At 43.0% G+C, this 17,949-nt stretch overlaps 1 protein-coding gene across 2 annotated transcripts in view; it reads right to left on the bottom strand.

Annotated features, from left to right (window-relative positions):
• The window catches only part of LOC138619755 (A-type potassium channel modulatory protein DPP6-like), a 189,504-nt gene that overhangs the window by 162,085 nt on the left and 9,470 nt on the right, over positions 1-17,949 (bottom strand). Inside the window, exon 1 of one of the 2 annotated variants that reach the window (XM_069696481.1) lies at positions 6,996-7,180. The exons of the other annotated variant lie outside the window; for it this stretch is intronic. Within the exon in view, the coding sequence (XP_069552582.1) occupies positions 6,996-7,046 (51 nt within the window). The 5' untranslated portion in view covers positions 7,047-7,180. Of the gene's footprint in view, positions 1-6,995; positions 7,181-17,949 lie in introns of those variants that run through there. 2 annotated transcript variants of the gene reach the window in all.

The raw sequence follows: 17,949 nt of genomic DNA, 5'->3' as shown, positions 1-17,949 counted from the left end.
CAATACAAGCGTGTACGCTCGGTTTCTGCAAATATGGATTCGATTGCCAGCACACGTTTTGAGCGCGTCTCCTTCGTCTTTTGAATGGCTGCGTTTTTCAAGCCAAAATAATACTATTACTCATTGTTTCCTCTGGCGTGTTCCTATTGGCAGGGTGTGAAAGACACTGACAACAAACCGCCATGTCGGGCGGGCGAACCCGAGGCGAACAATGGTTTACTGTTCGCCGCTTGTAGAGCCAGGAAAAAAAAAAAAAAAAAAAAAAAAAACAGGGTGTATTGTTGCCTCTGATTGAGGAATAAATGCTCAAAACAGAAAGTGAATTCATATTTCAACGCATCGGTCGATTTTCCCGCTCGCTGACGAAGCAACAAAGTGTTAACGCTGTGGGGCGGTCGCAGTTCGCTCAGGCTGAGCTAACGGTTCGGGTTGAAATAGCTACGCGAGTTACCTAAAGTAACGTCAGTGTTACGTTATATTACCTGTTTCACAAAAAAACAAAAACCTGCCAGCTACTGTATTAATGAGAGATGAAATTATTTTGATAACTGCTTAAGCAAATGTTTTTTTTTTTAAGCAAAAACACAGAGTTGGTTCCGGTCTATTAGTTGTGAAGATTTGCTGCTTTTTTTTCTGTCAAATTATTGTAGACCGAATGTCTTTGGGTTCTGAACAACCGGTCAGACAAAAACAGGACATTTCAAGACGTCACCTTGCGCTTTAGGACTTTGTAATTTTCAGACCTTCTATAGAAAAAAAAATAATTAGTCAAGAAAATATCACAAGACCCGTCGGTGGCGATGCCTCGGCGGCATCTCGTGGTGACACGAGATGCATTAGTGATCCCGCGTGAACTTAACAACGTGTGAACTCCTCGGAGGCCGTTTCCATTGAGCAACCAGCCGAGGGTACAATAAAAGCAGGATTACTTTGACATTCTGTATTGGCAGTCGAGGATTTGGGTTGTTTGTAGCTCTTACCCACGAGAGTTTGTGCTCACGCCGTGTCTAGGAACATCTTTCAGTTGTTTTCAGTTGTCCATCTCGTAGATGCCTTTCTATTTTGATCAATTTAGAGGCCACGTTACAGCATGTGTTCCACATTATAAGCTCATAAACGTTGCCCCGAGACTATTTTTAGACCGTTTTTTTCTAGCCTTTTTTGCTCGTGTGTACGATGGTTGTGTGTTGGGCTTTTGAGCACTGCACTCTAAAAATAGAAATGCGAAGGGTTGGACAGAAGTGTCTAGAGAAGACTGTGATCTACTAATATGGTGTAATTACCACACCGTTTTGATGTTGTTCGCGGTTTAAGAACAAAACGTGATAAAATAATCCTGCTCGTCCCGATTAGAGAGCAGAGCGGCGACCAAAGCGAGCAGGACGCCTTGTTTTTTTTTTTTTGTTCTGAAACACAAATCCAGGCTCCGAAAGCGAGAATGTTAAACGTCGGACAAAAGTGACCCTTGAATCACTGGTATTGATCAACTGCCCCCTCAAAACCAATTACAGGCATTCTGGGCTTCTCTAACTTTTCTATCCAACTCGAACACATGAACAAACAACAAATAAATAATAGACAACAAAGTGACTGAAGACGAGAAAAACTTCGGACCAGGGAAAATAATGTCTGACTACCCTTGTCGTAAGATTTCAGCTCCTATGCTGCAAAAGATGATAACTCCAGCCATCTGCCGGCTTCGCTTGATTGCTCGACAAACAAATGTAGCCGAAGGGGGAAACACGCAGCATGATGGATTCCAGTGCGCTTAATGAAATGCTGCTGTTGTGCACTGGCACCGCTGAAAAAACTGAGGCCTGCATAAAGGTCACTATAAATCAAGTCCCTCAGTCCCAGACTGCTGCCTTTCTGATTTGGCCCCAAAAAAAAAAAAGCTGACCCCAATCAAGTACATAAATATCCCACAAACATGCACGGGCGGTATGAATGGGCCGGCATGTGGTGTTCCTGCCCACACTGAGAATTTCAAAATAAGAGCATTTGCTTTGCAATTTATGACCAGCTATTTCTTTCAATTTTGTACATTATAAAAGCATAAAGGCTGATAGAGTGGAGAGTAGATATGCAGATCATGTACGAGTATGTTAATATTTAATATTTTAGGGAACACTTTGCTGGTTTTCGCTTTTTAAATTTGGGGATTTAGATCGTTGCAACTTCAACATATTTCTGGCATATATTTTTTTTTATTTACAGATTAAGGAAATAGTCAATTTATGAAAAAAATAATTGCTGGGTTATTTCATATTTGAAAATGGACATTAGTTGCAGCTCAACGCAGCTTTTTCTTCCCAACGCCGTGCTGTTGAGAATGTCTGTACTACGATGTCCAACACTGTATATCAGACCCCCGTTTGATATTTGCTGAAAGCCTCCGAATGCAGCAACAGCTGCGATTGTAATGCTGACTCACTCACTGTACAAGACGGTGGATAACGGGTGCACAGATACCAGATGTCTGGAAAAATCCTGGTGCAAGGTGCAGCCGGCGTTGCACAACAATCAATAAAGGAGCATGCATGCGGAGGTGTCCAAGCACCGCTGCGATTTCAATTCTTCTTCGTGTGGTTTAAAAACAAACAAACAAGCGAAGTGAGCTTTTGACCCAACACCTACAAGTTGGCCCGCAGCCACGAAGTTTGTATCGGAAAGGCATTAACTGTGTAGCGGAGCGCCAAATCACGCACGGTGGTCCTCCATCAAAATCGCGCCCCAAATGGGCCTGAAGGCAGCGGCGGCGGCAGCAAGCAGCTGTTTGAGGTGCAAAAAAAACCAAAAAAAACAGCAGCATTCGGTGTGTAAACAGCTGCTTCCAGTCCGCGCTCTGGGGGAAACATAACGGGCAGCAAATTAGGCTGATCTTCAATAAAGGTGACAGTTTGTATGTTGAGCTTATCGCTGGTGTCTGGTGGAATAATTGTAGCTCCAGAATGTCAGCAGCTCAACAGCCAGTCAGCCTTTTGTTGTGGCTTTTTGTGGACACCTTCTGGGAGCTTTTAAAGGATCACTTAAAAGGGCCGGCGAATAACTGTGGTATATGGAAGTTCTGGAAAGTCCTAATTAAGGCCTGAGGATTAAGATGCATGAGTTTTTAATAAGGTTTCAAAGTAGAACAAGTTTCACAATATTGGTGTTTGAAATATTGTGAAAGAATCGACAAAAGTCGGTCTGAAATCCGGGGTCGAAACCTTACGTTTGTTTACTTCCTTGTGGCGTTAGCGTCCACATGCCGAAGTGTTCAATAGCAGCTCAGAGTGAGTGAGTGTGAGTGTGAGTGTGTGTGTGTGTGTGTGTGTGTGTGTGTGTGTGTGTGTGTGTGTGTGTGTGTGTGTGTGTGTGTGTGTGTGTGTGTGTGTGTGTGTGTGTGTGTGAATTGTAAAGCGCTTTTGAGACTGCCAATGCGAAAATGCGCTATATAAAGTACAAACCATTTCCCATTCACCTTATATGGATGTGAATATACTGTATCTATATGATTGGGCAAAATCCTTCATCTAACTGTGATGCATTAGAAAAGTCATGTTTATATAAATAAATTTAAAAAAAGTGGTTTCAGCAGCAACGCGGGGTTCATACAGTGTCTCTGTCTGTTGATTCAGAGTCCCAAAGAGCTGAATTCTCCAGAAAAATTAGGGGAAATACTAAAAAAAAAAAATAAAAAAATAAAAATCCTCTAGGAGTCTAAAAGTCCTCTTTAATCATCTTTAGCTTCACCTCCCTGAACACCGGGGTCGGGAGCAATCACACTGAGGTATTAAAAAAAAAGGAACTTGTTTTGGCAGAAAAGCAGCACTTAAAGCAATAATACATGAATAGAGTCAGACTAATAGATCAGCTTAGGTTTAAAGACGTTCAGCCTCCAGTGGAAGTCCGTCCATCGGAGAGCACCGACACGTTTTCCTCACTGTGTATCGGGTCATGAGTTCAACGTGAGTTTTAGCCTTCCAACATCCAAGCAATGACTATGATTCCAGGATAATGAACAGTGTGATGAAATGGACGTTTTTATTGGGCAGGTGATTTCATTTTTCTACCGAGTAGTAATAAAAAACAACAACATTCGCTTTGAATATTAGTATTAATAATTGTAAAACAAAAATAACTTTCGAGAGAAACCCCAACAGTGACCTTTTCTAATACTTCAAAAGTCAAGGTGGCGCCAGGTGAATCTCCGCATCACGCAGCCGCACACACTTTGAAGTTAATGAGGCGACGGCGGTCCCCACCGCAGGAGCGCCGCTGTTTACTTAAAGCTGAGGACTCCAAACATAACCACGACAACCGGACCCGCGCTGATTAGCGTTTTGAATGCTTTTCTTTCTGCAGACGGAAATCTCTCAGCCCATCGCGCTTTTTATTTCAGCCGAGGGAAGCAAATTATTGGCTGTTCACCGACGCTGCCGTCTGTGCCCTCGAAGGAGGATGTTTGCCATGTCGGGGGAATAATTTCCACACAAACGCAGCGAAAAACGAATGAAGGCTGGAGAGCTGGAGAGAGACCCCCCCCCTCCCCCTCCCCTCCCCCCGTTACCAAGAGACTTCCCCACCGAGGCGCTTCAAGTTGGCCTCCGTCCCACAAGTACGGTGTAATAAACCTGTCACGCTGAAGACCGAAGCGCCACGTCCGCTTTCATCATCGTGTTACCGTCCATGTTGCGACCTGCTAAATCACACACCCTCCCTCCCCCAGGTTGAATAATTTTCCACTTGGCTAAGTCCATAAATCAAACTGTGAATTTAGGGACGCAGGCGTATGAATGCATCAGTAAGTTAATGGAAGCAGCCAATCAATAGATGCAGGAAAGGAAAGGTGAGCGTGTGCAGAGGTTGTTGTTGTTGTTGTTTTTTTTCCTTCCAGGGACTGATAACGACATTATAATTTCTTCTTAATATCTCATTTTGAATGGATTTCCATGCCTCTGTAAAGCACTGTGAATTGCCTCGCGTCTAAATGTTGCTTTTTGAAATAAACTTGACTTTCGTCACTGCGAGTTCCCGGTTTGGAGTTCTGGACAAAAACACTTCTGTCGACGGGTCGCAGGCCAAAACAGTAAGAGGCCAAAATGGACGCCGAAATGGTCGAGATTCTGGTAGCCGACTTCTCTCGAGAGCTAAAGCCACAACCGTTTGAAAACTAAGGACAGCTTCACCGCGTGTTCACGGCATTCCTGCAAACGTCGCTGCTCCAACTCTCGGGTATTAGCTTGGAAAAATCTCAAGTTTTGTTCCGTTTTTAGAAGGACGGATGATCTCTCGAGGGGTTTCCACTTTAACGACGGACTTTATGAAGAAGACAGTTTCTTGCGAGTAACCTAGACGCTAACGATCCCCCCCGAGGTGAATTTCCTTGGTTTGTTTTACACATCAAAACATCGCAAAGACAAAAAAAAAAAAAAATATGTTGAACTTTCTCATAAAAGATATGCAAGGATCCATTTTTTTCAGGCGTTTTAAATCCAGCATAACTTACATCCGTGTTTACTGGCCTTTAGTCTCCTGTGATCCGTTGCCACCGCCTGTAGATCAGACCAGAGAGACCGCAACGCGTCACTCGGTGAAAGAGCGACCCACAAAACGGCAACCGAAGCGCCACTGAAGGTCAAACCTCCAGGTTTTCAGGGGGGGCCAATATGGTTGCAAAGAAGTAGCTCTGCACATAAACCCCAGTAAAAAAAAAAAAAAAATCACCACTCGTTGTTTATTCCGCAGGATATGTCTTAATAAGTGAGATTTAGAGGTGCTGACAGGCAGATTATTATTATTTATTTTTTTTGCCCGTGGACGTGTGCTGCTTCAATTAGAATGAAAACAAAACAAAACAACAACAACAACAAAAAATCACTTTACGTCTCACTTGGCAAAGGAGTGACTTTCTCCCATGGAAACTGACCAAAATACACCCGTGTTTACTTTTCATTATGCCAGGATGAAAGAGATAAACACACTCTGCACAAAATTAGGCCACGGGGGGGGAGGAGGGAGGGGGGGGGGGAGGCGGGAAAGACGGTGTTCGGCGAAGGAAAAGCCTGACTCCACACAGCTGTGCTCCACATCTTCAGAGATGGCCCCCGAGTGTTCGCAGAGCGACGCTTGCTCAGCCATAAAATAAAGAAATCGAAAAATCACCGTCGGAACTTGAACCGCCCGGGAACAAAGTTGGTCTGAGGAGAATTTCAGTGAGTCAGTCGCGTTTGGACAACATCAGCAGAGGCATGAACTAATGTCTTAATGCACCACAATAAAAAAAAAATTCCAAAAAATAATCATAAAAAAAAAAACGTAAATTAAACAAAACAAAAGCTTTAAGGAGGCATTAATAGTGGCCGTTAACAACTAAAAGAGCCCGCCAAAAGGACACTTGGTATTCACTCCCCTCATGCGTACGTCCACAGAGCTCCCAGCAGAAGGACAAGCCGGGGCAATATATCCTGCACCTCACAGCTTTAGATGCAGTAAAATATTAATGGGACCCTCCTTGGGCAAAAGGTTACCTCTGCCCTCAGAAGCTTCACCAGGCAAAAGGAGACAAAGCCAAAAACTCTGCAGTCATTATGAAACAGCCCCATAACATTTTTTTTTTTTTTTTTAACTTTCCAACTCCCTTTAACTGGGGATTGACGTCCTCACTGACTCCGTTATTAGATCGGTTGTACTCGCAAGCAGGAACGGACACGTGAAAATCCCCCCCCCCCCAAAAAAAAAAAAAAAAAAAAAAAAAAGGGCGTGAACTGTAGAAATCAGCTCACATGGGTTGTAACAGATACAAAGAGGAAACGGTAAACACATGAAAGGCGTCGGACGTGCGTGGAAAAGAGCGTGCGGATAACGGAAACGGGACACTTGCGACACATATTTTTCTCTTTTTTTTTTTCTTTTTTTTTTTTTTTAAATAAGGGAGGAAATTAATCGCGCGTCATGCAATATGAACGAGTCCCCCCCCCCCAAAAAAAAAGAAAGAAGAAAAGCCACCTTACCATGACGTTGCCCTGCATTTTCGCAGTCTCAATCAGACTCTTTTCCTTCATTGTTTTTTGTGTGTGTGTGTCCTCCTCTCTCTCCGATCTGCTGCCGTAAGGTTGAATTTGTTGGACTTTTTTTTTTTTTTTTTGGACAGCGTCTGTCAGCTCTCCGTGCCCGCCAGTTCCCAAAGCCAGACCCCCTCAGATAGCGAGCCAGTTCATAAATGGGTGGGCTTACAACCTCACGGATTGATTAAGAAAAAAAGAAAAAAAAAAAACAACAACGTGGGCTCCCCCCCCCCCCCTCTCCCACACCCCCGGTGGAAGAAAATGCACATCGGCAGATCTCTTCCTTTCCGCGCACACAAATCAGTAGATCATAGAGTGATAGGTCTGATTAGATTAGATTAAATTAAATTAACGCGCAGATGGGAGGTGAGTTGGAGCTGATTGGGAGACGCGCAGAGGATCAGTCGTTCTCTTAATTTCAGAGAAACAGAAAAATCCTTCTTCCACATTCGTCAGTGTGTGTGTGTGTGGGGGGGGGGGGGATTTGGCAGTCGGTGCATTTCAGTCCCCGCTGCTGAGAAAGATTTGAAAACGTGACGGACAGCCCGTAAACTGATGATGGCTGGTGAGAAACAGTCTCCACACTCAGCTGGTGCTGCATTTACGTGTTTCACGGTCATTAAAAAAAAAAAAAAAAAAGCCGCCGCGATCATGAACGAGCACTTATAAATATTCTCAGGTTTGCACGTCTGTCTGTTCAAACGCTTCCCAGTTTTGTTGTCGTGAACGATGGACTTTTTTTTTATCTCATAACTGTGAACCCAGTCTCTGGCGACCATCCTGTGTGTTCTTGGCTGCACGAAGAGGTTTGGTGGCACTAAAATATCATCCACTTCTAGTCTATCAAAGTGACCAAACATTTCCGGTGTCAGTCTTGTTGTGTCTGTACATTGGTGGTTCCCAACCTATGGGTTGAGACCTCTGAAGCGGGGTCGGAAGATAAATGTGAGCGGTCACTATAGTAAAGAAGAAAGGTGAAGAAAGTTATTCAGTTCCAAGAGAGTTTGTTTAAATACGTTCCTTTGACTTTTTATTGAATAAATAAGATTAAAAAAATGTTTTCAACTTTTCCCAAGTTTAACAAATAAGAAGACCAAGCTTGGCTAAAGTTAAAAAGAAAGTTCTGGAAAATACACTTAGAAGCTCTCTAAAACTACCATATGAGTCCCAGGCTTTAATGCTTTATAGTTAAAGGTTAATTGAATTATTAACTATTAATAACCAAAGTTATTTTGAGAGAATGGAAATCTATCTGTCCTCCTTGTTTAAAGAAGAAGCTCAGTGATACCATTCTCCTGTCCTTATTTATAAAAGATACTCATCATCTGAAGCGGACTCATGTTGGTTGATTTATGAACGACTTTGGGTGACTGAAAAGTTTGTTTGAGATACTTTTTATTCACACTTATTGTACAAACACACAGCAGATCTGTGCGTGCGTATTTTTTTTACTCAACGCAGTATCGCGACAAAGCACGCAATACACCCGCCGTCAACTAGAGGGCAGCTTGTCTTTGGCGTCGTCTTGGGAACGAACATCACCTGAAAGCGGTCATTAGACGGACGGTATCGTGCCGAACGTCACAGGGATGGCGGTTGGTGTAAGGTGTGGATTTTTCATTCAGGAGGCCAAGTATCGATTTCAGGAGTGGCTGACGTGGATCGTTTTTAAACCGATGTAGTTTTGGTGCGTAACCTTAACCACGTGATTTTTCGGGGTACCGTGCGGCAAAAATGTGACACGAAGCAAACATGTGGCGCTTGCTATCCTCTAGTGGCCTATCAGGTATATTACACCCTTTGTCAAGATATCAGGTTGTTTTACTATGACAACCTTTGTGTTTAGTTATACTTCATAACTACATAGTTATACTTGTTTAAAAATGAATTTCAAAAGAAATGTGGCCATTTGAAGGGGTCGAGAGTTGAAAAAGTAAACAAACTTGTCCTCAGTTTCCACTAAAAGTAGCAACAATGACTTAAAATTGAATGTCCTAAATTTACAGAGCCCAAAAAAAATAAAGCTTTGAACTTGCTGCATTACTTCTATTAAAACAATGAAAGGGCAAAAACCACCAGGCACAGTATTGAAACAGCCACAGTATCACCACTTAGATTATTCTTGTTCTCTGCACAGTCAGATGATGAAACGGCAACTTTAAAAACTTAAGGGTTTTATGTGCCGTCCTCATAACTGCAAATGTCTTGTTTATCGCATGTGAAATAGAGCTGTTCAATTATAATGAATGTGCGAATACAATGACATTACCCCCCCACCCCCACTGATTCCTTTTATTGAAATCAGCACACATCACAAAGGAGGCATAGATAAAAGGAGAATAATTACATAGATGTAATTAGCGTGGATTATGTTCAACAGCATCATGTGACTCGAACATTTTGTATTTCCAGTGTGTGGTGAAAATATATTTTTTTAGCTATCTTTACCCATTTTCTTTTGTATTCACAGCTTTTTAAGATGGAGGCCACCTCAAGTTCTCTCTCTCCAAGTTTACAAATCAATAACGGTCTGAAAAACCTCTGAATATAGACTTTTAATGTTTACTGTAGTGAAAAAAAAACCAACTGTACAGTGATGATGCAACCAAGGGAGCCGAGTGTTTTAAACTCACAGTTCACCGAGAGCAGGTTCTCCCAGCTGGGAAGCACAAACAGCACGTCTTAAATCTCATTTAAAAGTGCCTGGTATTAATTACTGTGGATAAGACTGTCAAAACAACCTAATGGGGGCACCGGGCTCCCTCGACACCAGCTGGACTGCTGACAGAGGGAGAACGCAGCGGTTGCAGAGACGGGTAGCTGGCTGTGCTTCTTCGTTACCGCGTCTGCATGTTTGACTGATTTCCCAACAACCCCACGGAGGTCTGTGATGCTTTAAGGAGTAGCTACGCTTTGCTGCAGGCTCCACATTTAATCAGGGTTTATGGATCAAACGTGACAAATAAAACTCCATCCAACCCCGCGAGCTGGCCCCCCGCACCGCACACCGTACGCAATATTTAATCCCCCCCCCGCCCCACCGTGCGGTTTATTCCTCGACGAGACACGTCGGGGCCAAGTTGGAATTCGTCACGTACAGGTGAGTGGCGGCCAAGGACATCTGTAACAACAATGTTGGCCGTGCAGAGGCAGACGGCAGCTGCCTGATGTGAAGACTCTCCGAGAAAATGGTCGGCCAGGGATGGCTAAGTGCTTTAACGCAGTGAAGCTCCACAGCAAAAAAAAAAAAAAAAAAAGGGGCAGTTGACTGTCACGGAGCAGACAGCTGGCAAAGCTACAGGGCTGCATGGGAGCTCTGCTGGGGAGAGAAAACGTGCTGCTGGAGTGCTGGCTGCCGCCGCCGCCGCCGCCGCCCGACTCCGGTGGAGAGTTCGCTACGGTACACGGCCGGCCAAAATCAAAACGGCCGCGGAGACACGGCGCGCGGAATATCGACGACGTTTGTGACGTTCAATCCTGCAGACGAGCGAATGAATGCACAAAGAAATAAATGCAAAAACGACACACAGAGGCGACTTCTTTTAAAATTCTTGCTGGAATATCGGTGCGTGGCAACGACAGTATTAGCGGAGGAAAAGTTTGCGGTTACGGCAAATTCTTAAGCGATATAGTGACGGTCGGGTGACCCTACGCAAACGTAAAACGGGCAAATACTGGTGTCCTGCATGAAAATGACATGCTGCGTTCAAAAAGCCCGATGACCCCCCTCAACCTTCAACTTCCTCAACTCTCTGCTTTGCTACACAAAGTGAACGTCGATCGTGTCGGCCCGAGGGACGAGACGAGCGTCGGACATGCGTTCTTCTGGCCTTGAACCAGCCGACATGATGTCATTCTGAGACGCGCAGCTTTCTCGCGCACATCAGATTGCACACTTGCCAAGATATCATCCGATATAACAACGGCACTCTGGTGTACAAGTATAAACCAAACTGCCGCTGCATACGACTCCTGTAAACGCGAACTCGGAGCCAAAGCAACTTTTCCAAGCAAAAGACCCGATGATCGGGCCTTCACGCACGAGTTTATCCATTCTGTTAACCCATCTGTTCCCTCAAGGCAGTCAAGAACGGTAATGCCTGTACACGCTCAATCTATAGAGTGGCATTTGCATTCTTTACATTACAGTGACTGCGTGAGTGCGGAGTGTTAACAGAACAACTGAACGCGTGTGAACGTTCGTTGCAGTGTTTTTGGGACTTGGGTGGCGTCCAAGCCAAGCCTCTATGACGAGCCGGGAAGCCTTTTAGACAAAAGTGATTAAAACTAGCCCAAATCCAGGATTGATTGGCCTGGATCCTCAGTGGAGTGAGACCAGAGAACGAGCTTCATTCTGGTGACGGCAGTCATCCAGCACAATAAACTCAACCGAGACCTTCGCAGGACAAATCGATGGTTTCATTATCAACTTAATTACTTGATGCCATGATATCCTCCATGCTGCTGTCACTGTTGTCTTTTGCCCTTTTAATGACAGCCCGAGAGATACTGGACTAGTTTCAAAGAGGAATAAAATTACCGTCAGCAATATCACCCTCAAACTAAATTGAATCCAGGAAACCGAGACGGCCACTAAATCCTTTCCTGATAGAACTGGCTTCGTCTTTAACTGATTTTTATCATTTCGAGAAAGTGGTAAGAAAAGGTTCGAAGTAAGTTCGAGTTCAAATGCGGCTCATTTTAGCCGCAGGTTAAAAGTGATGAGTGAACCAGACATATTTGAAAATCATTACCGAGCAGCGGGAAGCAACTATTTCAGTGCACTATCAACTGATTTGCATCTCGAACAATTCTTCTCTCCAAACAAATGGCGGGTGCACTTCTCCGCTGGCGTGGAGCTCCATAATGTAGATAAGAGGCTCGTGCTGACCTTCCGCGACCCGGACTGTCACAGCAATCGTTACCGCGTCTAATGAATTCTGAGGCCGGAAAAAAAACAGCGCACGGGAATGTAAAGTGCACATTAATCTTGCAGCTTCTGTGCAGGAGGTATATTGGACTGTATCACTGCCACATACAGAGCTGGAAAGATCGTGAACTAATGTGGTGTTTGGTTAGAAAAATGCCAATATTTTTGCTGCTATGTGTACTTTTCTTTTCTTTCGTTTGCTTGTAAAAGAAGTTTTACTTTCCTTACTTGAGCTTTTACGCAGACGCTAAATCTCAGCTGAAAGGTCTTGCAAGTGAAAAGAGTAGTGATCTTTTAAATTCATATTTCGGGAGCTCACATCCTAATGAACTATGACACACAGTAAATTGTAAACTATATTACCATGCAGACAGTCCCTTTTCAGTGGCAGTTGGCAAAGCAAAATGGAAAAGTTACCGCAATTATTTTCCAACTTCGGGGGACTTTCGCTTCCCTCCACCCCATGACAGAGCCAGTAAGCACATCTGAATATTAATGAAACAGTTGCCTTGAACAGCAGGCGTTTGTCAGGAACTTGGATCAGATTCATCACTTTAACCTGCTCTGCTCCGCTCAGGGACGGATGATGAGTTCCCACAGCACAGCAGCTGCTCCGGCTACTCACACTTGAGCAGTTCAAAAGGATGTGAACATGAGTCGAGCAAAGTATGAGAACTGAAAATCAAAGCCTGCGTGCACTTTTTGTTTTGACTTTCTTTTTTTTTTTTATCATTTTGCCTATTCTCTCTGATTTATATACGATAATATATCAGAGACACTGTAGGTTAGATATGCAATTAGTGTTTTAAAGAGGACTTTACTTGACCTTGACAATGAAGCCTTTGCAACTTTTAATGCAAGCAGTAGTTAGGTTTGACACGTAGGCTTGTACTAACGAGAGCAAACAGATGGGACAATTGTTCCCCGCTGTGTTTAATGCATTATTTTCAGAGGTAAGAATTATTCACTAAAAACTGTCAGTCAATAGCTTCTTATTTAATATAAATTGACCATTTGTTCATACATCTGTTGCTACACCTGTCAAACTCGCCATTCCAGTATAGGCTACATATGCACTCGAAAATAAGAAAGTACCACTTAAAAGTCTTAGTTGTTTTCAAAATAAGGATTCCATTATTTCAGACGATGGTAGAAAAAAAAACAAGCTTCGTATTTGCAGTCAGGAGCAGAAATGACAGCTGTCGCTCCATTTGTTGGGCCGAAACGCCCTCCGAAACTGACGATTGATTATTTTAATTACGACTCAAAAATTTTGAACAATATGAACTTAATGGCAACATAGATGATAGCCTACTATGGTATTATCATGATTAAACTGAGGCCGGAGGTATATTTCCCCCTAAAAATAACAAAAAAAAAATGAATAAATCACCATCGTCAGCAGGTAATAATCCAGGTAGAAGACAGAAATAGAAATGAGAGTATTATAAAGGGGAAAATGTAATGTGCTTTGCTTATATTTTTGTTCATATTTTCAGTATTTGTAATGGGACAAGAGAAGGGCTGCGAGGATGAGAAAGACTAACATTTGCTGGGGTTGCAAGAATGTAAGCAAATTCAATTAGATGAAAGAGAAACACGCCAATGTTAGCCTAACTTCTGAGTATAAAGAAGTTTACACACATTGGGGAAATACTTAAGTGCATCATGGGATTTTTTTTTTTTTAACCTAACTTTAAAAAAAAACCACAAACTAATGCGGTTATGTTTCATGCTCCTTGGCCTTGTCATGCTTAGTTACAGATGTCAGTTGCCAACCGTGTCAGCAAACTTTTCATATTCATGTTTCTTCAGCGTCCTGTAGTACATTAGACACGGCGAGTGTAAATGGAAGAAAAACACACTTGCACCTTCTCACACTTCTGACGGCCTGTTAGAATCAGCAATCATCAACATTTACATACAAGTCCTTCCATACTGTCAACAGCCTGTAAAAATGATTACACCCGGTTACTCCGTAATGCTAACAACCATTAAGGCTGACGGATGGCGCGGTGGAGTTCGCTGTAAAACCTGCACGTGCTTGGACGCTTCATTTATCCATCAGGAAGCTACAGCCCCATTGAATCTCTCAGCACTTTCTGTTCTCCCATTTTGCTGATGAATTTCACACAATTTCCCATCACATATGGTGTGAACAATTGGCCTAGGTTTTTTTTGTTGTTTTTTTAAGCAGGGGAGAATCAAACACAATTCATGTGGAAAATATATTTTGTTTGTACACCACATGGCCAAAAGTACTTGGAAACCCAAACACCATGGGTATTGTCCACAAGGATTTGGAAGCTGGCTGCAGGGATTTGCTCCCATAGGTATAACACCGATGGGTGATGAGGCCACATATTCCGGTTCACCTGACAGATGTTGTGTAGGTTTGAATGTTCCTGTTGTGCACGAACGGAGAGGAGTGCAGTAATGTGCATGGAGCGTGTGGAAGCATGAACTTTCTTGAATAAGAATTCCAAGTTTTGTCGCTTGAACAACATCAGCACCTGTGTTGGTATGGAATTTTGTGACCTTGGCGCTTAAGTATTTTGCAATTTCACCATGGACCAGAGCAGAAAACACGCGTAACATTTGGTGTCAAATTTGTGAAATTGCCAGCCAACGCTTCAGAAACCAAAGAAACAATCTCTGAATGTTTTTGATCAAACCTGGTGTGCTCCATTTGTCTTCTTTTTTTTAATGCATACATATTCCATCCTGATCCATCCGACATTATGATTTAACAATAGAATTGATTCCCTAAAAAAACCACCAAATTCTGCCATCATGTGTCCAGACTAAAGTCTTGTCTATATGAGTGAATAATGGAACTTTATCTCTTTGTAATTCTTTCGGCTTTGAAATGAACTGCATTCATAAATTCTAGTGGAAAAGGCTCTCTTTCATTACCAGTCAAGGCCCACGGATGGCGGATATCTTTTGAGAACGCCCATTTGGGAAGATTGACTACAGGAATATGCTATAGTGTCTGATAACGGGAGAGTCATATCACATCGCCCAAGGTGGTTTCTGGGGCAACCACGTGGCCATCAATCAGCTTGGTGTAATCTCACCAGAAATCATTGTCAGAATGCAAATTAGTGTCCCATCTCACACACCGCCTGTGTACACGCCAGAAAAATGGGGAAACGTCTGGTAAATAACGCTGTAAAACAGGATCTGTGTGCAAAACGTGCGTGTTCGCATGTGAAGATAATAAATCAAGGTGGAACTTGATTACACAAAGAGAAAAAAAAAGTGAACACACATTACAGATTAAAGAAAATACATCGGGAGACACTTGGAACAACAATAATTGCATTAATATGGTCAGTCGGGACAAAATGGTGTAAAACTACGACATCTTTATACCCAAACATCTAAAAGGCCTTCGTGCGAGTCAAAACATCCCTTGTTGCAGTGCAGCAATACAAGAATGCCAAATGCAAGCCTGCCTGACATAAGCCTGCTGTGAAAATCAGTGACGGTGGATCACTTTGAATCGCAGTTTGCAGAGAAATCCAGCAGCAAAATATCTGCGTGTGGGGTCAATACGAAAGTGCTGATGGCAGTAAAGATCTGAGGCCTTTTATTTTTAACCTGTGTGGGATTCAACTACTCTACACTCCAGGAAATTACCGGGTTGCACTCAGAAATAGTCCTGCATAAGCTACATATGCGCTTGAAAATAGCAGAATTTCTTCAATACAATCAAATATTGAAAAAAAAAGAAAAAAAGTCCTTTATTCGGTGCCACATTTTGAAACCCAAGGAGTAAATCTCATCAGTGTGAAAGAGCCAATAAAGCCTTTCCCATACACAAGCTCACGTAGATCAAATTACTCAAGTTTCAACTCAAGAAAATCTTACAATAGGCCGCCATATTTTAATCTATGAGTTGCAAGTGCTGAGTGGGGACGAGAGGCTTCTCTATGACTAGCCTGCAAGTGAGGCGTTTAGGGGACATCTGTAAATTGTATTAACCGTTAGCGTCCAGTCAGAATCCAAGTTTTAACTGTTATACAGGTAACGTGAAATGATGACAATATATAACAACACAATACTGGTATGCGTTTCCAGTATCTGTAATCTGCACCATTGCCACTATGTGCATGCACTCCAGAATCCACCATTAACAATAAAGAAAAACAACTGTGTAACGAGACATTTATAGATCACCGATACATTAGTGCCCGGCTGTATAAAGTGAAGATGACGTCTGACATGCTAAACATCGTTAAGAGTGGCAGATAACTTTAAACTACGGGGTGCTGGTGTCACAGCGGGCTCATTAAGACATATATTAACTTCAGCATTAAAAAGAAGAGTTAATGATGCTCAAAGTTTTGTCCTTGAGGCAGCAGCTTTCTGGAGAGCATCACTCAACAGACGGGGGAAGCTCGTAAGCCACTTGCAGGTCTGCGTCTTAAGCCCAAACCAGGCTAACCTAAAGGACAGGGCTAAGTAGGCTTTACTCTCCACCTGCGCATCTGTCCCACTTTCTGCTGTTGTCTACCGCTTGCTTGCTCATTTTTAGATCGTACTCGTCTCTGGAGGCCCCAAAAAAACCATTAAGGGAAACTAATACAAACAGGCAGCGAGGTGAGGTTCAGCAGTTGTTGCCATTTCAGAAAGCATCACGCTTTTTTGTTGCACTTAAACGATGGCTCAGGTTTAGAATTGAGCAGAGGCGATGGTCGATGGCTTCACTGATCCCCTCATCTCTCAGACTCCCTGCCATTTTCGCCCACAAAAAGCACTCATTATTATTGGCTGACAGTACATGGCATTGGCCCCCGTGCTCTTTATCCATCTGTATTAATGTGCCAGCGTGTCCGTAGATGTTTTGGCTGCGCAGAATGAATCTGTGTTTGCATGCCTCCCGAGGATGATTTACAAAGCATTGATTTGGAAGGCCGCAGACTGGAGCACAATAAAAAGTGTTGTTTATGTTCAGGCGGTGAGTGTTCATTGTCAAGGGGAGCAGCATCTTGTTTCAGGGGCGATGTAGAGCACCATGGGAGTGAACACAACAAATCATTTAGCTTTAACTGCCAGGGACGAGGGGACAGACGAGACCTGCGCCGATCGGTTATGCAACGGCTTTTTTTTTTTTCTTTTTTGCTATAAGTCAATAAAATTGCCTCAACCGGTTATATGAAAATGGGCTGTGGCAGTGGCCGTGCTATACATTTCAATAAAGGCGAGTAGATTGGAAATGCAGCAAGACAAGGACAGAGCTCGGGAAAACAATATGTAGAGTCATGGCCGAGCCAGCGGAGCGCCAAGCAATCAGGCCAGATAAGGCCGAATGATTGTCTTAGTTTAAATCATTATGTGCAGCACATATACGGGCCTAAATCCTCTTTTAAAAGTCGTGATTGAAATCCCTTTATTATCAAATGCAGCGACACAAAATCGGACATCTTTCTAATGTTTTAAATTTAAAAAGAAAAAAAACCTACAACCAAAAAAAGTGAACTATTTTCTTCTTAAAAGCAACGTAAAGCACAAAAAAAAAAAAAAAAAAAAAGAAGCCAAAACTGGAAACTAAAACCCAAAAGTGGGGGCTTAACTGATTACATTCAAAGCATGTGCAAAGCTAATATACTTTCACCTGAAATCAAGTGAAGTGATTCTAATTAAGGGATTTTGACCCGGAGGTTTCGTTGTTGCTGCGTGAGCGTCAGAGACACGCATGGGCAACCAGCAGCTAACATCAGGTCTTCGAGAGCTTACCGCTGAAAGGCTCAGCTTAGGAGAGGGATATAAAAAGGATTTCAAAGACCTAGATATTCCCCAGAACACACTTAGGACTATAATGAAGAAGGGGGAAGAATTATGGAATCCACGGGTCCAGGTAACGGGGTAATCGGAGTGGACGCGGGTTTTTTTGCAGATTTGTACAGAGCCCTCGTGGCTCCTTAAGAAAGACGCAAGAGGGTTTTTCTCAGAGATGAACCA

The sequence above is a fragment of the Brachyistius frenatus genome, unplaced genomic scaffold (genome assembly GCF_029030835.1).
Source record: "Brachyistius frenatus isolate BFR_SWC_R1_liver_20210118 unplaced genomic scaffold, ASM2903083v1 Contig_21, whole genome shotgun sequence".
Lineage (NCBI taxonomy): Eukaryota > Metazoa > Chordata > Actinopteri > Embiotocidae > Brachyistius > Brachyistius frenatus.
Note: the sequence above shows the minus strand (reverse complement) of the source record. Positions and strands in the feature narration are given on the sequence as shown.